Raw genomic sequence first — 20,641 nt, forward strand, 5'->3', positions numbered from 1 at the left:
ATCATTTTGGAATGTTACTTATAATTTTAATTGTGGCAATTAAATTTTTCGAGTGCTCTATATTGTGGACATTGTTCGCCTTTTCAAAACAAAAATTCATCACCATCATCAAGGATTGGGGAAGAATTGAAGACGTGAATCATCAATTGGGAATTTCCGACGATCTCACTGAATTCATGAAGATATTTTTTATCTACGTTTTATGCTTGAATATTATGTTTACATTGTCAATGGGATTAACAATTCGATTTATCGCGCAACTTTCATTGGTCACGCATTATGAATGGATTTTCTTGTACCAATTAATTGCTCCCCCTGTCCTCTCGTGATTTGATATTCCCCATTAGCTCATTGAATAAAATCTTACTCCATATGAAGATTATCCCCTGAAAAAAATTTATAAAAATATTCTCAACGCCAATAGCTTTCCAATTTTTATCTCCATTTTCATAGTTTTTAATTTGGAAAAAAAATGGTATTGTTAAGTGTTGAATACAATCATTATACAGTATTTTTTAATATTCAGAGCCTTATTTACAATCAATTAGTATATACAAAAAAAATTGATGAATTAATAAGAATCATTACATTTATCGATAATATCACGACGCTGTACTTAAACGAATTATACATATGGCTAACTGATTACTATTTAACTAAGAAATATGTTTAATATCCATTACATAATGCCTACGAAACAATTTATCAGAGTACGAGATAACGTTAAAAGTTGTAATGAATTGGAGTAAAAAAAAATTATCCGATGGCTCATATGTAGACAATCTTAGAATCCACGAAGAAGTCCTTCGGCATTTTCCTCTGCCTCCACTGATCTCGATATTTCTCTTTTGCTATTACATCAATGGCAGATTTAAGAAAATTATCTCAGTTACAAAAGTAGAAAAAAAAAGAATAATTCTGATTACAAAGACTCTTTACACCCGAGTCCAGCGGACCAATTACAAATGCCTCCGACAGGATCGAAGGACAATTTATTGGGGCATGAGTACTCAGTGGGTACCACCTGTCCTCCCACCATTTTCGCGCAGGTGATAAATTTTTTACAAGAATACGGATGTGCGAATGTTCCCTGGTCCAGGCATCCAATCCTTCCACTCGCTGTTACGTAGATTTTATTCTTCAGCTCAGGTTTCACTGAGATGCGCACCTCTTCATCAACGTAGTAATCGTAATCAATAATGGCAGGGCGTCTTGGTTTATGCGAAGTGACTTGAGCATCTTGAAAGGCAGATGTAGGCCGTTGTCTTCTTCTCGAAATTGTCGTCCTCGTAATCGGTGTTTCAGTGATACCTTCAAACTCTTCGTTTTTATGCCTCTGTGCACCTCGATTCGTTAACGTTTCTTTACCTATCCATAACACAATCTCTTCATGTTTATTTACGATTTTACTATTCTTCCGTCGTTAGGGAATTGCACATTGTGGAGTGAAATTCGATTTAAAAAATAGGGGATTGTTCTTAGATGTGTGTAAACTGATGAGTTTAGGGGAACAATCAAAAGATATTTACTGCTGAGAATTTTATGATGTATAACGAAGGTCGAAGGTTTCGGTACATATTTTTGATAAATCTACTATTTTCAAGGATCATTGAAAAAACAGGGCTAATTATCTCCAAGTTTGTTTCGAAATTAATTAATCAATGACATGGGTAATATTATTCAGTGAAAAAATTCTACAAGATGTTCTTAATATTTTTCTATGAATCTATTGGTTTCAGAAATATTAGTACGATGGAGCCCCCAGTGTTGATGTGACTTCATTACAGAATTCGTTAGTAAATGAAGACAGCTATCTAATAAGATTTCTCTCTAACATTCACAAATACAAAGATGAAGATGATGTAATAATTAATTACGTAGATTTGTTGGAGAGTCTCTGCACCATCCGGAGACTTAAATGATGATAGTCGAGAGTATTTTTTTAGATTGTTAGTTGAATGGTGAAACGTTGAGTTCTTTCATAGCTGGAGGGAAGAAATCAATTAGAGAATTAATTTAGAGATGTAGAGTACCAATACCAAGAGGAACGAGAGAGATAGATAATTATGAAGAAAGTAACGTCAATTAAACTTTGATGTAATGCAATTGTTTTTTTTTTTTAATGGAATGATTTTTTACTGGTGGGGGACTTTTACCTGTTTTGAAGGAAGCGAGCACTGATGGATCTATCAGTGACACTGCGACTTCCTGGGCACGACCCGTTTGGTCGTTATTTTCTACTGAAGGCACCACGAATTTACTAGAGTAACGGCGATCTGCGGTTTCATATTCTGGAATTACAGTCATTAGGAAAATCGGTGAATAAACACGATAAAATTATGAAATTCACTGGATTTCAAAAGACAATAGAAAATAATAATAATAATATAATTATTCTTGGGACATATCGATAGCTTTAGAAAATATTTATCTGATAAATTTGATTCATTAAAAGGCATGTCATTCTGATTATGTATTTCCCTGCATGTATTCTAATTTTCATATGTTCACTAACCAATAGCGTAGCTCTTGGAAGTAGTGGGTCTAGCAATAATTCCAGGCTTTCTCAAGATGGCTCCCGGGCTCTTCAACGCTCCGACCTGAATATCAATAAATTCATTAACAGAATCCATCCTACAAAATATCACTGAAACAATAACAATCCGTCTTGTGATCAATTAGACAAAGAGAGAAAAACTAATCGCAAGCGTTAATACAGGAAGTACTATCTAGACTATTCACAGAAGAAAATAGTATATGTTACAACCAGGGTGCAAAGTCGTGCTTTGCAACCGGATTGTTTATGAGACTTTTCATCATATCTGAACCAGAAATTATAAATTTTCTCTTATCTAATCTAATCTTCTCTCGTAAAAAGTAATTCCCATTTTTTACTATTCATATTCAATTATGAATTTTCATTTTAATCATGAAGATATTCCATCGATAATTATATATATCGAAATAATTGTTTTGTCAATTATTATTATTAATTTATTTATTTCTGTGAGGATTATCATTCATATTGGTTCGATTCAATCGGTTCATTGACTCTTTACTGATGTTCATATTAATATAATGATGCTATGTTAATTTGTATATTTATAATGGAAGGTTTGATTTTCAAATTTCTGTTTTTTTTGGGAATCTCAAAATGATAGAATTCGTGCTTCGCATTGAAAGGGCACTCGTAGAATCGACAGGGAGAAATTTAACGTACAGATATGATGAAAAACGCGGCATAATCAAAAGCACACACTTTAGAACATCATAAACAAGAGCTGAACAGAAATTCAGAGGCATAAAAAAAAACAGAATGATTGTTATTCAAGAAGTAGCCATGTTTGTTGTGTTCGACGAAGCCCAATGTGTCCCACAATTCTGCTGAATTATTGAGGTGTTAGATGACAGGATAAGATCCATCATCTTGATATTGTTAAACCGTCCACTGTTATTAGCATTTGTGGGGGGGGAAAATGATTCTTATCTCCATGTGGTCTGAAGATGAACTAGAACTAGGACTCGGAGAAGAGACCCACAGCAATAGCAATAGGCGTATTTATTTGCATCAGAGGTATCTTCTGGATTTTATTTATAACTTAGTCGTTTGTTCATCATTTTTCATAAACTGACCTCCCCAAAGACATCCGTATGACTGCTCTCGGCGATGATTTGATCGTCTTCTTTAGTGTATTCTGTTTGAGGAGTCTTGAGGATAGCCTCCCTTTTCGAATTGTCATCTTTACTTTCGAAGACTTCAGTGGATGCTTCTGCGGATACTTCCGTGAATGTCTCAATCACTGGGAAACTTTGCTCAGTCGTCGTGCTCGAAGTTTGACGAATTCTCCCTCGCCCTCGGCCCCGGGAAAATATTCTACTTTTCGCGGTGGGTGAAGATGGCAATGACTTCGTTGGAGGTGATGGTTGCTGTGGGGTTATTACTCGAGGTTTTTCCTCTGATGATTCTGAAGACTCTGATCGATTTTTAAGGAATTGTGATTGCCGGCGAATTGTTGAGAATGGACGGGGCTTTCGCTCTCTAGGAGCGGAAGTTGTTGATGATTGTCTGAAGCGAACTCTTCCTCGTGTTCGAGCACCTGTTCGAGTTCTCTCCGGTACGATTTCAGGGGTAGATGGTGGTGATGTGGAGGTATACATAGGAGTTGATGAAGATGATAGAAGAGTTATTAATGGAGAAGTCATGAGAGTTGATGAAGACGTTCGTGGGTTTGGGACAGTTGGACTAGAGTCTCCGGTATCTTCTGGCATGGGAGGAGTCACTTCAGATGATTCTGTTGTTGACACTGTGGTTGCATTGGACTGTTGTTCCTCTTCTTGTGAAAATGTGATTATTTTAAGAATTATCGTTGATCCATTCTCATTACTTCCATCGACTACATCATCAATCGAAATTGTTGGAATTGTATCCGGAGTTTTCGTCGAACTTTCATTCACTTCTAACTTTATCGTACTGTCTTCAACGTCTGGTGAAACGTCCATTGATGGCACATCATTCACCATAGTAGTAATACTTCTGGGTGTGGTGAACACCATTGTATCGTAATAACTTTCCGTCGTCGTATATTCTTCCTTACTTTCACCTGTTACGAAGTTCAATTCATTCAGTTTTTCCTGTAAGCCATCGTAAATTGACGTCTCATCAACGGAACGCGTCGTCGTTTCTTCACCCCTAAAAGCTACAGGAAACGTTTCCCTCTCATCATCTTCATCGTTGACGTACGTTTCATTTGATAATTTTTTGTCCTCAATTATTTGCGACGGATGATAAACTGTTGTTTCTGTTTTCATTGTAGTTACCTCACGATCTTCCCTTATTTCAGCGTTGAGAGTCCTTTCATCGGGCTCAAAAGCCGTTGTTAAATCATTGGTGAAGGCTTCAGGAGTCGTCCCTTCTGTAAGAGGTGCATCCTGTTCATCGCCAATTTCATTATTCCGTAAGTGATAGCTTCTCGTAGTAACAGGTCTAGTAAAAACATTATCATCTTCTTTAACTGTTGTATAAATCACATCTTGAGGAGTGGAAGAAGGCATTTCTGTCGTAAACTCCGTTACACCAATTTTCTCAGTCATGTTAGGAAGTTCTGCAAGACTTTTAGTAATGAAGAATCCTTTGACAGGTTCATCACTGCTGTGAATCACCACTGAACTGCCACGCAGAGTAGTTGGTTTCACGGTCGTATTAATTTGTTCATCCACAGACATTGGAGTCGTTGAAGAAATATTGATAATTTCTGTATTTTGAGCATTCTGATCTACAGAATTTATCCTAGAAACCCTTCTTCGCCCATTTCTTCTATTATCAATCGAATTAGGAGTTGTTGGCTGCTGAACTCTCACTCTCCTTCTAGAACTTCTCTGAGATAATTCGCCGGTGACATTCTGATCTTCGATTCTTTTTTTTCTTGACAGTCGATTCTCCAGAGCCTCGACTTTGTCAGGTATCAATCGCTCTGCTGAGTCATTGATAACTTCGATCTTCAGGACAGTACTGGTAACGTTTGGATTGATAGCCCCGTGGGGTAAACTCAGGATAGCGAACTCGTTGATTTTAACTTCTCCACTTCCATAATCATCCAAAATTTTGACCCTCACTTTGATCCCATCGGAATCAATAGTCTGCGGTAATTTATTCTCAATCTCGTCATCGAGTGAATTGACATACATTTGCGTACTTTTCAATGAAGTATCAAACGACCTTGTACTTCCATAGTTATCATCAATCAGCTGCTTCAGTGTCGGTAGATCAGGCTTCTCAGCAATTAGCAGGTTCTGAAAAATATCATATAGATGTGGCCTTAAGTTCGCTACAAAATTTATCTCTCAGGTGTTCCATTTGCTCTCAAGTGCAGGTTCATTTATCATTTTTGGTTCATTGTGGATTTGTCAAAGCGTGGAACGACATTTTCGACGTTCAAGGTCGAGATCATTAGTCGTATTGGTGGTTTTGTTTGTTTTTTTTTTTGAAGCATAGCTCGTGATTATTATCGTCATGGCAATTTGTTACATTCATGAATGATGCATTGTTTGATTACGAATGATGAGAATTGTTTAAATATTATAACTAATTGGCGTTTGTGCGAGCCTATATTCTTTCTCTACCCGCGAGATCGTTGAAGACTGATTCGATCTCGATGGTAGATGACTCAATACTGGGTTCAGTTACAAAATAACGCGCGCGTCTTGCGAACACACGCTCAATGGGTAATGTTGATTTTTCAACAGCTCTTTCGGTTGGTTCATGAATCTCATTCAGTAAGAAGTATCTCTGGTCCTCGGAGGAGGGATAATCCTTATCATAATGAAGGGAATTGTCATATGGTATTTTTGTTGCTGATGTTAATGACGAGTATTTAGTCTTAATGAGAATAATCTGTCGTTCTGTTGTTCCAGATTCAACGACTGATGTTACTAATCTTGTGACTGATTGTTTTGGTGTTGGTGGGGTATTAGATGGTGGTTTTTGAGACTGCTGTTTTCTAAGTAATGCATCAGCTACATAATCGAATTTTCGGGCTGGGATGAGGGTTTCCGTGACTGATGACTCGGTTGTCGTTGGTTTTCGGGGGTAGGATCGAGTCTTTGGATTTTGACTCTGCCAGAAGCCTACGGGAACATTTGACTGTTTTTTTATCAAATTTCCTCTGCTGTTTTGTACTGGAGGCTTGAAGACTCCATCATCTTCATCTTCATCGATGTTTGTGGGCTCGGCTTCGTTTTCACCAATGAATCGATTCCTGCCCGTTCGAAAACCAACGGCGTTCCCCAGTTTGTCAGAGGATTCTTCAGGGGATGAATCGGGTTCTTTAGAAATTAGTGTGGATGACGTTTCTGAGTCGTAGATTGGGGTCAGTCCAATAGTCGTTGCTGGTGTTGTGCGGCGATTCCAGAATGTTTGTTGTTCTTCATTGACATCGGTGTCTTCAATTGCACTAGCTGTGGTGGAAGGGACCGGTCGTCTTCGAACAAACAGACCCTTCCTGCGAGAATTTATCCCACTATTGGAAGAATCTGTTGTTGATCTTCCTGACGACCTCGAAACACCGAATTTCCGCGTTGATATTGGAGGTGTTGCAGTTGTTGATGAGAAGGCCGGACGCTTCCTCACAAATTTCCTCCGCACAAATCTGGAAACAGGATCTGATGCTGTTGTACTTACTGAAGTCGTTGAAACTGTTGTTGGTATTGTTCTTGGTTCTTCAAGTTCTGGTTCCGTTGAATTTATTGTCGTCTCTAATAGATTATCATCATCTGATGGCTTTTCAGTCCCCAGGGTTGCAACACTTTCTGTCGTCATCTCATCTTCGAGAATTGTCGTGGGAATGATTGTTGGTTTTCTTGAATTATCGAAGATCGTTGTTAATTTGTCAATTAAATCTGTCGTAATTTCATTGTGCTGAGACTCCGCTGGGGGTTTAGTCGGTCCCGTTTGTTCATCGTATGATGAAATTGATGGAGTCGTCGATTTCTCATTGTACCTGGAGCTGAAGACAACCTCGGGTTCTTCAGCTGATGGTAATTCGTTAAAGGCACCTTCCAAGTGCGGTCGGACGAGCTTCAGAACTTTTCTCCTTCTTTTCACTTCGATCGTTGAGCTTTCCGTCGAGGTGGGAGTCACTGGACGCCTTCTCAGTAAGACTTTCCTTTTCAATGATTTTTTATTCTCCTTTCCCGGCTGTTCATTATCTGCAGTGCTATTATCTAAATTGGTATCATCGAGAGTTGTTGTAATGTCGGTTGTGAAATTAGTGTCAGCAGCTTCTGTAATTTCTGTGAAAACTTCCGTAGGCGTGAAAATCGTTGATGTAGAGACAGGCCCATCAGAAATTGACGAGTCAGGTATCGAACTCGATGTGTCTGGAATTAAACTCGATGTCTCTGGAATTAAATTCGATGTCTCCGGGATTAGACTCGATGTCTCCGGAATGAAATTCGATGTCGATGGACTCAAAGTCGATGTTTCTGAAATCGAACTCGGTGTCTCTGATATCGAATTCAATAACTCTGTAGATTTTGGCGTCTCATTTTCCACCCCCGATGGATCAATCACATTGGATACGTCTTCATCAACTTTGAATACTCGAATTTTCGTGATTTTCTCATCATCCTCATTATTCTCAATAAATTCCGAGTTCGGTTGCTTAAGTCGCTCAGAATAATCCGATGAAATTCGAATTATTTTGCTGTCTGTGGGTCTTCTTCTTCTGGCAATTCCAGAAGGATTTGTCGTGTTTTCAGTGGTAGAAGTGAGTCTTCCTCCTCTTCTCGAACTGAATTTCGAGGTCGATATAGCGTCAAGTGTGGTTAACGTACTTTTATAACTTTCCGTTGTTGTTCTTGACGAATATCTAACTCCCCCTCTCCTTGTCCCCAGCCTCGATCGTTTAATAGTCTGGACTTCAGGTTCCACTGAAGTAACCTCATTAGAATTGTCCTCCACTGATTGATTGATGTAATTGGACACTGTCGATGCTCTTGTTCGTGTTCTTACCCGATTTTGATACGAGCTCGACGACCTCGCAAAGTTTCTCGTTGGTCTGTTACTCACCTTGGCTCTTGATTGCTCAGTTGTCGATGGTGTTGGTGTTGTTGATGATGGTGATGTTGTCGTTGGACGTGTTCGTCGAGAATATCCAAAGGGTCTAGGTGATGATACTGCTGATACTGTTGTCCTTGGTAAAGGAGTTGTGCGAGGGGTCGATGGTGCTGGGAATGTTGTTAGTAGTATTTCAGTGACTGAGTTCTCTACCAGTTTAACTGGCTCTGTTGCTGGCTGGTGTGTTGTGCTTATTGTGGGGTTTGTGACTTCAGGGAGAAATTCTGTGGAGGACTTTGATGCCTCTGTGGTAGGGGAGGGAGTTGAGAAGACCTGGGGCTCGGTTGGGGTCAGCTCTAGGGGACTAGTTGGGGGAGACTCTGAGGTTTCTTCTGAAGATTTAACAGGATCTTCGGATTCCGTGGATGATACCGTTGTACTTCTGAAGCGATGAATATTGGTGTATCTAGAATAACGAAAATACTTGCATATCTGCGATAATAAAAAAATCATAAGTTACAGGTTATAAATACCTGGATTTTGGAGTATTTGATTCTTGAGAGACTTCCTCAATGGATTCAGTGGATGATGGTTTATTCGCTGGTTCCTCGTCGTTTTCAAAACTGAAACCCAAAAAAAATGTAGCTTTCACGAAGAAACGAGGCGAACTAAAATAAGTGAACGCTATTTACTTTCTGTTGTGCTGTTTGCGGGAAAATTTTGAAGAATTTTCTTCTTGGGAGCCGCTTTCTTTGATATCACCGTCACTTCTGTATAAAAATGATCATTGTGTAACTTTCGCCAAAGTTATTTCCGATGAAAGTATTTTCACTGGAGTTTTTTACTCAACGAGTTTTTTGTAACAAGTTTTTTTTAACGCAAAATTTGAATTAGATTATATGTATTCGACTCAGATTTATATGATCTTGATTGACTTACGCTGGAGTGGTCGGTCGAGATCTACGGATGTTGACGTAATTAGGTGTTACTCGTTTCAGATACGAATTTCTCTCTTTCCCCGGAGGATTACTCACTTCGCGATCATCAGAGGATGCATCATCATTGTCCTCTTCAACTTCTTCATTAGAAAGTTCATCCTCGCTCACTGCAGGTTCATTCGTTGAAGATCTGAACCGATGAAATAACTCAATATCAAAGAAACTTGACCTGAGCCAAGACTCCAAAAAAATATACCGCACTCACCTCTGGCGTGCAATTGTCACATACTGATGCTTATTTATTCTCCTCAAGTTCTTCACCTCTGGCAGTTCATCAAGCCCCTCGAATTGCGATTTCCCCGGTCCATTCTGGAGTGAACCCCTCGAATTTGTCACCTGCTTCGTATCCTTTCCACTAGACCCTCCAAAGAGCTTCGTGGCTTGTCGATTCAGCACTTTCTCGTATAAACTCCTACTGATCGTAGCTGGAGTAGCTAAACTACCCTCAGTGGTATCACCAACTAGACCCTTTTCCTGCAGATGCAGTTGTTTTTCAAGCTGCTCAATCCCTCCGGCTTTCTTAATCAAATCAATCAATTCTTTGAGGACCTTGGGATCCTCAGTGTCATCGCCCTCTCCATCTTCGATTCCTTTGAATCCTCTAGAGGTCTCAATAGTTCCTTGAGTCGTCGTTGCTTCAGTACTTGTAGTACTACTCGAAGTGGTCGGTCTATTTCTACTAATTGTCTTATACAACAAAGGCTTTGCAGTTGTGCTAACAGGAATTTCTTCCTCCTCTCCAGCTGAATTCTCCTCATCTTCTTCATACTCGTATTCATCGTCTCCCTCAATCTCTGGACTGGCAGTTGTAGTTCTCTTGGTTGTTTTGCTCGTAGGGGTGGGTTTAGGAGTCGTCGGAGATGCTTTCGCCTTTGGGCAGACGACATTGCGAGGATAATCGCAGGAATCGGCTGCTTTGTTGAAGACTAGACCAGATGGGCATGTGAACTGATGAGCAACCACTCCAAGACCGCTGGGACCACTGTCCAAACACCAGAAATACTTCTTGCAGTCTCGGGGATGAGGGAAAAAGCCCTCGTCCTCGCACTTGAAGTCTGACCCTGGATCTGGGGTCGTTGGAGGCTCCGGTGTGGTTAGACTGTTGCTGAAGGGAGATGGGTCTTCTTCCGTTCGCTCTATTTTTCTTGTTTGCTCTTGTCTGTGAGTTCCTGTGCGGAATTTTGGACGCGTTTTGCGGGGCCGAGTCGATGTGCCACGTTCTTCACTCGATTCTCGAGATTCAACTGTATCTTCTGAAGCAATCTTGGAACGAGGGGTCGATCGAGTGGAGGATGGACGCTTTCGAGGTGGTTTAGAACCTGATCGCCGAGGAGATGAGTATTTTCGTTCTGTTGAGGTATCTGATGTACGACTTGTTTGAGGCTTTGTCTTTTTTCGAGAACCCGTTGGCTTCGATATCTCCGAGATTTTCCTGAAGATTCCAAATTTTTTTTTAACAAATTAAAAATATCACATTCATTCTCGATTCAAATCCAAAAAATACTCATAAAATTGGTATTTAATTGTGATATGAATAATTGTGAATAATTAGATAGTGAGTGTTATTTAATTAATCGTACTCATTTCCGGAGAGGAGAGCCTCTTTGGCAGCTTCAATGAGTGGATACGGACGTCCATGACACTTCCCCCGGAAATCGTCGTTGTCAATGGACCAGAACATAATGCCTCCCAGTTTCTTCTCTTTAACGTAAAATGCTTTCACCCGGACAATATTCTCGTCGTCGTAGCCAACCCATTGGTTTCCTCGGAAAGCGTAGGGCCCCGTTGCCTTTTCATTCGGCTGAACCACTTCCCATTCGTCTGATTTCGCTATATTTTCGCAAATCTTGGGAAAAAAGTTCATTACACATTCATTCATTCATTCAATAAGTAAATTATTAATTCCATTTAAAAATCCATTTAAAAAGATTTCTTCAATTATCGAATTGGAATTGATGATTTATCATTAATATTTGCTTATTGGACCATTTTTTTTTTAATTTACGAGATAAAATGTAGTAATTGAGATAATGAAAATTCTGGAGCTCACTTCGTAATACGCCAAGTATCCTTTCTCTCTAGTTGCATCTCCTTCCTCTCCAGGTCCATCAGCTGGAGCTCCTATATCCGTTGCTTCTGCATTATAAAGTGTATAGGATCTTCCATAGGTGGGTATTCCAAGTACAACTTTCTCAGACGAAACGTCATGATTTAAGAGATAACTTATCGTATAATCCTAGAATAAAAAATTGGGGAGAATCCAGATATATTCTAATATATTCTGATATATTCTGATATATTCTCCTAAGGGATACACTGAGAAAAAAAATGAATCGATCAAGTATTCAGCGATTGATCGTCATTTAATCTTTTTTTCTTATTCATGTGCAAAATGACTTGTGAGAATCGGATAAATGCTGAAGAAAATGATTTTGTTGTAAATTTTAATGGAGATGGTACATTGTTGGCTTTTTTTCAGTTTACCCAGACCTGGTGATAGCAATATATACTCACGATGGTTAATTCACTGTCATAATTGTACTCATTAGCCTCTTCGAGTCCGTACAACGGCGAGTGATGGTTGACCGCAGGCTCGAAGGCCGAGTGATAATCGTAAGACAGGAGATTGAAGAAATCGAGATATTCGTTCAGTCTTGGGAGATCGTATCCTTTTTCCAAATACTCAATCCCAGCGGGTATTGCCATTGATAGAAGAAGTCGTGGTCTACCTGTTTTCAACGATTCCTTTTCAAACTCTTCTCTCAATTCCTGTAAAAATTTCAACATTGTAACTGGTCTATTCACGTAGAAAAAAATAAAACTGGAAATCAGATTATGAGATAATGTCTATTGAGTCATAGCTACCCCTGGACCTCTAAGAAATTTCCCTTAAACATCTTTTTCCTTTCTGTTTCATTATTATCCATTTTATTATTATCCCTGATGTAAATATTTAAGAAGTCAACTAATTCATCAAGATTTCATTATGAAAGAATAAATGTAAAGATAAAACACAAATTGAGAAATAAATCCTGTTTTTACTATTTTCATATAAATTTTGTTGACTGAATGTTTCTCTGCACTCGTTGAGACATTTGCTGTTTAAAAAGTCGTAAACAATTCCAAGTGTTCGCAATGGAAGGATAATTAATGAAAAAAAAGACCTGAACAAGATCGGCGTAATTATTTTTATCGCGGGGTTTGCCGCCGTCCCTGAATGCCGGATACTCCCAATCGAGGTCGAGACCATCGAAATGATTTTGTCTGAGAAATTTCACTGAGTTTTTCACCAACTCCCTCCTCCTCTCTGGATCAGCCACCATAGGTGAAAATCTACTGGAGCCCTCATTCCATCCACCGATGGCTAGCATTGTCTTCAAGTTTTTATTGTACGTCTTGAGACCAGTGAACTTGGCATATCCACCTAAAACCAATTATCCGTAAACCTTGATGTCTCGGACTGCAATTTCAATCATTTCAGGGTAATTTATCATGCCAATGTTTTCACTACCTTTCTCAACATCTTGGTATTTGTCGAATGGCTTCAGTGTGTTATCCTTGGTGAAACCCCCAAAGGCATAAATAAGATGAGTACAGAGGTATGGATTTATGTTCTGCGGTGAATATTTCGCCGTTCCTGGCCGATACACCGACCAATTTGTGTAATAACATACGACTCTTTGATCTCCATTACCTAAATCAAATTGCATCGATTTTTTTTATCTGTTGCCTCAATAGAATTAATTAATTATGCATGATTACGTTGGTGGCACTCGTCGAAATGAACAAGTGAAAAGACTAGTGGAACTTCTACATGTGAATGGAGGGCAGGGAAAACTAGTTGAGAGAAATTCAGACGATGGACTTTCGTTTTAAATATTCCATAATTATTTATCCATTGATGATGGCATAATCGATACATCGTCGGTACATCATAGCTGCCGTCGACCACTCGATTTTTCGGGAAAATATATATTTTTGGGAGGAGAAAAGAATTTCTCTACAAAAAAGGGAAAACGACTTTCTTTCGACGCAATCATTTTATCTCTATGAATTTTTATGGTGCCACTTACAATCTCTGATAGCTGAAAGTCCTATCACTACCCAGAGGATCAACGTCGTCGCCCTAAGACCCTGTAAAATAAATAAAATTGAAATATTAATTAATAAATAAGACCCCACTGCACTGTTGGAAAATTACACTTGAAATTTCAAGTAAAAAAATTCAATTACCTTGAAACAAATTAAATTCAAGATAAATGGAAAATTTTGTGACAATTTTTAATTGACACTGAATTCAATCTCAGTTATAGTTATGAAATGATAATTAATTATTATAATGGAATAATTTATTAGCTCGTGACCCAGACATGTCAAGGAAGCACCGAAATTCAATTTTTACGGATATTTCAGTATTTTTTTTACAGTGTATCTCATTAGCAAAATTTTGCATCGTAATTGACTTGCAATGTAACATTAATTGTATTGGGCAATGGTCTCCAGAGGAAGTGACACGCCTCGTAGCACGTCTACACTAACATTTCTACGTGCGTCTGTACCTGCAACATCCGTTTGGAAAATACAAGACACCCTTTTCCCAGTTTTTTTTTATTCCACGGACACAGCAGAATGCGGATAGAGATTATTTTACGACTCGATTACTATTGTCGTCACGTTATTGACGTGTTTGCGTTGAATAAACAGTTAAAATCCACTTGGGCCCAGTGTCTTTGAACTTCGATAAAAAAATACTCATCTCTTTAAAAAAAAAAATGGAGAACGTATCATATATAAATTTTTACAGTTATAGAGTCGGACTATTGATTATTGGGTTCGTTAACCGCTAGTCTTGCGGTGGACTATCGAGAACTTTTTTGTAGATCATAAATTTTCCAAATTGATTTTTTTTTTCAACGTCTCGTAAAATCGCTCGGGCGCGTAATAGCTGTAAAATTATTATTTTCACAACTAAAATAACAAAGCGTGCAATATTTTTCCTTTCCACACGTTTATCAATTCATTTTTTATATTACGGATTTTTCATTGGTGAATCATTGGAGAAAATATTCATTTTTTATCGTCTAGCTTTCCAATTTCTCATTCAAAATGTCACCCAACATTTTTCCTTAAACTTGATTATGAACAAGATTTCATAATCATTCTTACAGAAAAACTAAAATGTGAAATGCCTTTCCTTCTGGAATATTTAGCGTTGTGTATCCCAAGTTTATTAAACGAAATATCCAAAACTTTTCTGATCGTTTTTTAAATCCAATCGTTCCAGACTTCAAAGTCCAAATCATTCTCTCGGAATTCTTTCTCAACTGAATCTCAATGTTAAAAATGCCCCCTATTCTTTCTAAATTTCTATGAAAAACTCAGTAGCCTTTCCTGCCGATTATTAGACAAAAAAAAATCGGGGGTAACACATAATTTTTCTGTCCAAGCGCCGGAAAAAAAATTGATAGGATTTTCCATTAAATTTGAAACTGATTTATTCAAAAAAATGTATTTTCCTGCAGTACATCAATTATTGTTGAAGTTGTAAAAACTTCAATACCTTTAAAAAAAAAAACGCAAAAAGGGAGCGGATCATCTGCTTATCGATATTTAAAATATGTTTTGCATATATTTTTATATATTCCCCCTAAAAGACTATTATATACATCTTCTATATATTTTCGCATCCATTTTATCGTGGAAGAAATTTGACGAAATAAATTATAATGAACGAAAGATTATTTATTTTCGCGTAAATAGAAACTGACGACAGGGAGGAGTGTCTAATGACACATTAGATGTTACATTTATTAAACACTCGGGAATGTATGAGGCGATGCTGCAGTGTTGTTATGCAACTCGTGTGTAAAGAGAAAGCAAGAAAAAGAATTTGGAAAAAAAGAGAGAAGGAATGGCTGAGTTCGAGACACTCGACCACTTTCTCGGGCCGGTGTTTCGGGTCCAGAAGACGTAACTGACGTTACGTCGTCGGATGGAACGTCATGTCAATGTTAATTAGAGGATGACTATATTACCCGACCCCCGAAATACATTAGCAACAATAATACCTGTTGTCAAATTTATTCGCATAATTTGAATATAAAAATCCACACATTTTCAATACAAATATTGATGTACATTCGAATTCACCTGACACTAGTAATTTTTTTTACTTCAATCACTCTTGCCAATTGAATTCACTAATTATAAATAATCCAATTTAATTTTTTTATATACATTTATGCAGCGGGAAAATAATGAAAAATTAATTCCAATTGAATTCTTTTAATTAAATGGACTAATCACATCAATAATCCACACATTTCAATTGAAAATATTGATGTACATCCCAAATTAATCGAGAAATTTTATTTTCCCATCTGCGTACGCGATAATTGAATGAACGGGAAAAATGAATGAAAGCAATATCTTAGAGACTATTATTTTCATGAGTTGAAAAAAAAGGAAAAATAAAAAAATAAAAATAAATCACTCTTACTCGGGAAAGTGGAGCATTGCATACCATCGGGATAATTATCGACGTGTGAAATATCGGCTCTTTAATGCGTCTGGTAATGGATAAGTGGGTTATTATAATGGTGTTGTTTTTACAATTTTTTGTTGAATAGAACTCTCTTGGGAATATTCTGCGTGTATGATAGGCTCTTACTTTGTTCCAAACACGGTAATGAGCATGTGGGAGTTTTAATGAATGTAACACGCTTAGGAGAACACCGTGCGAGAATCCACTTTACGTTACGCTAGAATAACGATGGACTTTACGTATCTCAATTAATTTCGTTATGAAATTCTTCATTGACTTGATTTTTATCGAACGATTGAATTCTTTGACACTTGTGTATCGGAACTACCGCTGCAACTCATAAAATGTTATTTAGAAATTATTGGCCGGTCGAGATGTTTTATTGAATGAAGGTTGGGGTGAAAGGAAAGATCGGTAAAGAAATCAGAATCGAAAGGATATTCCTGATTTTTCCACGAATATCCATATGGTCCCTGTCAGCGCAATGAAAAATCTCCACTAAAATGAGAAAATCGGTTCCTTATTTTCTCTTTAGAATCAATAAAATGACGTAATGACGGGTAAACCGATTAATCTCATCGGTACTTTCTTCTTTCATCATGACCATCGCCTAAATTCCAGTAAAATCATCCACGAAACGGTTGCATCACGATGTTTTCAATTTTCCATTCAATTTTCCAAATTTTCACTGTAGAAAATTTTAGTTATATCAACTGAAATATACCCAGATGATAAGAAGACCTGTTTATTTATTTCCTACGATGTAACAGTGTTCTAAGACCCGTTAGCAAATTCCAGTTTAAAAGTAAAAGTGAGTCAGATCCATAGCCTCTTGATAGAGCAAGAGGCGACGCCTTAGATTAACATTTTGTTAATTTCAAAATGACGTCAATATTTATTAAAAGAGATTTATAATCGTGATAAAAATGAGGATATGATTTGAGTCTCTCTGTCTTTTGCACAGAAAAAATAAAAATGAAGTTCTATCAGGGATAATTTGCATCTTTTGAAATGTATGCGGTTTGTTGGCCATACGACCTTGAAGAGCACAGCTCTCTTGCATTCTGGTTTCTTTTCGAGACACCGAAAGGTCGAGGAAATACTATATGCATTTTTAAGAGGAGAAAAAAAGGGAACAGAAATTTAAGATGAGGGGAAAAAATTGAGATTTGTCGCCATACGAGGCTGAACCGGATTTTAAATTGGACTCCGGTGAAAATTGACTTAGAGGATTCTTCTTCAGGATTCTGATGAGTTTCAGGTCGACCCGAGACATAAATTCACTGTGAAGAGTGAAAAATTTGAGTTAATGGAATTTTTGAAGTTTAATGCAATTTAAGTGGCAGCCGTTCATGAAAGTTGCCATTTGACTAGTAAATATCTTAAAAATTCAAGAACATTTTATTTTTTATTGCTGTAATGCATAATGTAATCCTTAAAGGACGGGCGAGGAAACCATGTTAAATATTCAAATAAGGTGAATAACCGGGAAAGAGGCAGGGAGTGGAATTTTCAGTTTATATGCAGAAAAAAAATCATGAAATTGAACGAATTTCTTACCGAACACACAAGCAGTTCGGAAATTAAATCTGAACAAGTACCATTCATAAAAAAATAGCCTAAGCAATTAATTCCACTGATTCTTCAAATTAATCAATTACAATCATGAGATATTCACAGATATTCACGGATAACAGTTCAAGACTAACGAATTAGACAACAGTCAGTTCAATTGATAGGAAATTAATACAATGCCGATTTGAGAGACATAATTACATCTAAAATTTGAATATTACGTTAGATTCCGTCTGAATACCGGAACATTCTGAAACTATTTCTCCACGAAAATTTGAATAAAATCGGCAGTACTCCACACTTTCTAAGAAAATTAAACTGACGTTGATTTCTACGCGGGTGATTTTATTTTCCCACAACAATTACCCCCAATTAACAATTTAGAAATCGAAAATTCCACGAAGCCAAGACCTCTGGGCGTTAGATTTCCATAGCGAAGTACAGTAAAGCATACTGATTCCCTGGAAGACCTGTCGATGTATGAAGAAATGGGAAGCACAAGTCTGTAATTCTCGACCAGTCCAGGATGCCTGAAGGCACTGGAGAAAGGTCAACCAGCTGAACGTCCTCGGGAATTTCAATTTAAATTTATACGTATTTTAACACGACCGCTATAAACTTTTGTTGCAACTCCACTCATTCTCCTTTCACGATTTATTCTCTTATCGATATTATTCATGTATGAAGGAATTTGTTGAAGAGTTTTTCACCCATTCGGAAGGTCAATCACTTTATTGATTGCCAATTGCCCATGCATTCCAGGGGGTCTATACTGATACCAATTATCAGCCATGGCAATAGTAATTAGTCCTCTAAAATTGCCAGTACAAATTGTTCATACAATTGTATAATAATATCTCCTGGATAAATGAAGCTATTCCATTTCACATTAATAAGTCACTTGAGATGAACTTCATTAATTTGTGAAGATGGCCAGTACTTCTCCAATTATTTACAGAAAGTAATTTAAAAAATTTGAAGAATGTTAATTTTCTGGTAAATGGTAAGACTTCAGTGAAATAATGTAAATGAAAAAGTTTTCGATAGTCAATTTAATTATGACTTTAATTCTGATTATATTTTTGGTTGATCAATTATGGATTGATTATCACCTCACCCTCACCAATTGCATTCAATCGGCTCATCAATTTTTTAGAATAAAAAAGGCGAGAAGTTGCAAATGTAGCCAGAGAATTCCTACGACCTTTCAATTTAATAATCATTTACAGAGGATTGCTCTTCATGTTAATGACTATTTAAAAGTGGAAAAAATAATTACATACATATTTCAATCAGCTATTGAAATTTCCTCGTGCAATCTGTGAAATCATTTAATCTTTCTTTAATTAAACTACATTAATGGAGCAACGAAGGTCGTCGGGATGATCTCTTCCTAGATTACATATGTATTCTCCCTCCGTATAAATAAAAGATCATCGTTCTAGCTTTCACTATCCACTCGAACTACGCACGTGGACGATTGACTACTTTTCTTTTCCTCGAAAGCCACCGACTGTTTTTATTTTTTATTTTTTTTCACAAACATACCTTCTTCCTAATTATTGTTATTTCCGCGGCATTAAATTTGTCTTAAAGTACAGACCCAGCCAGCTACTCTGTTATACAATTGTGTTGATTTTCTAAATCATGAAAATTCCTAAACATCTGTTATTTAGTTTTTTTTCCTTGGCACTGCACAACAATTTAGAAATCACATTTTTTTTGTGAGCCGATGGAGTTCTATAATTTTTCTATGATTTTGCAATGCTAGTCTCTCGCCTTTGGGAAAATTGTCGGGATTTTCACATGTGGGACAATAGAAATGCGCGTGTATGTATTTTCTACTGTCTTGCTTATTTACACATTGATTGGAGATTATGAAATTGTTTGAGGTATTAAATTAAATTATGATTGAAAATTGACTAGTCAAAATTTCTAGTTTTAATAAATTATTCAGAGAGAAAAGGGAATCAATTAAATATTTTATTGATACGATTTGCAATTTTTTATTCAGAGATTTGGCAAATGATTGGCGTAAATCCTCTCTTGTGTCATCACAATATTGAAAAATTTCCAATTACGAAATTTTCCGGTACAACACAATCATCTAGCACTCGGTATTTCTAACGAAAGTTCATCCGTTGTCTCAACAGAGCTCAACGAGGAAAGGAAATAGAAAAATCTGCACAAAGCGAAGAGAAAATTATTTCTCTACTCACAAACCGACAATAAAAAATATAATGAAATTGATTGAGAATTTAACTGAATCGTTAAGAAAACTCTCCATTCACCGAACATACATTATTGTATTCATTCCCCGAATTATTTATGAAATCTAGGAAATGCACTCACCCAATTCATTATGGATAATGACTTCCTCTTATTTAACGTTGAAAAATTGATGAGTTACTCAAAACATCTCGATGATAACAGCAGAACACAAAAATTCACTTGGCAATTTTATATTTCTGGATTCGTAATGATTTGTATTGATTCGCAATGATTCGTTATGATTTGTAGTGATGATTTATTGGGAATAATCGAAGGAATCTTGGAGTCACAGAGGCACAGAAATAATGACTGAAGTCGAGAGTAAATCCTTTCGCATGCACCAAAGTGCTAGACAGCACTGTTACTTTCATGGGTGTTCATTGCCGGTTCAACTCCACCTCTTCATTCTGCCCCACCAGGACTCCGACATCGTGATTCTGCCAGTTGCCCATTCCAAACGTTCATCCGAGGTACTGGGGCAGATTTTTTAATGGTGAGGGAGGTGAAAGGAAGACATTTTTCTTCCTTATTGATGATTTTTAGAATTTATTTTCAGCGTTCAACTTTTGTCCTTTAGACAAGGTAAAATCATATGAGATATTATTAAAGCGACAATGGAATGTCAAGGAATTGACTAATTTACAAAGTTGTTACAATTCATGGGATTAAAAGTTTTTTCAAACTGTAGATTGCCAATTC

The 20,641-nt window shown here is 37.1% G+C and overlaps 1 protein-coding gene across 2 annotated transcripts; it reads right to left on the minus strand.

Annotated features, from left to right (window-relative positions):
- Cht6 (Chitinase 6) lies at positions 1-20,288 on the minus strand. 2 transcript variants are annotated; one of them, XM_011307217.1, is made up of 15 exons: positions 20,024-20,288; positions 13,626-13,686; positions 13,064-13,246; positions 12,717-12,976; positions 12,067-12,321; positions 11,603-11,788; positions 11,133-11,398; positions 9,758-10,984; positions 9,494-9,682; positions 9,247-9,321; positions 9,088-9,177; positions 8,567-9,020; positions 2,516-2,600; positions 2,157-2,291; positions 1-1,368 (listed from the first exon to the last, which is right to left on the minus strand). In XM_011307217.1, exons 1-15 carry the CDS (start codon positions 20,030-20,032, stop codon positions 923-925), a joined length of 3,921 nt encoding a protein of 1,306 aa, XP_011305519.1. In that variant the 5' UTR covers positions 20,033-20,288; the 3' UTR covers positions 1-922. The 2 variants fall into 2 exon arrangements, with proteins under 2 accessions (XP_011305519.1, XP_011305518.1); XM_011307216.1 differs by having other exon boundaries at positions 9,247-9,324.
- Between the last annotated feature and the right edge of the window lie 353 nt (positions 20,289-20,641).

The sequence above is a fragment of the Fopius arisanus genome, unplaced genomic scaffold (genome assembly GCF_000806365.1).
Source record: "Fopius arisanus strain USDA-PBARC FA_bdor unplaced genomic scaffold, ASM80636v1 scaffold00052, whole genome shotgun sequence".
Lineage (NCBI taxonomy): Eukaryota > Metazoa > Arthropoda > Insecta > Hymenoptera > Braconidae > Fopius > Fopius arisanus.

Bases quoted from the DNA above. Each gene is read 5' to 3' on its own strand.
- Cht6 (XM_011307216.1), bottom strand. The intron at 11,399-11,602 runs GTGAGCTCCAGA...TTTTTTCCCAAG, and splicing joins GATACTTGGCGTATTACGAA to ATTTGCGAAAATATAGCGAA. The intron at 9,021-9,087 runs GTATTTATAACC...TCGTTATTCTAG, and splicing joins TCAAATACTCCAAAATCCAG to ATACACCAATATTCATCGCT.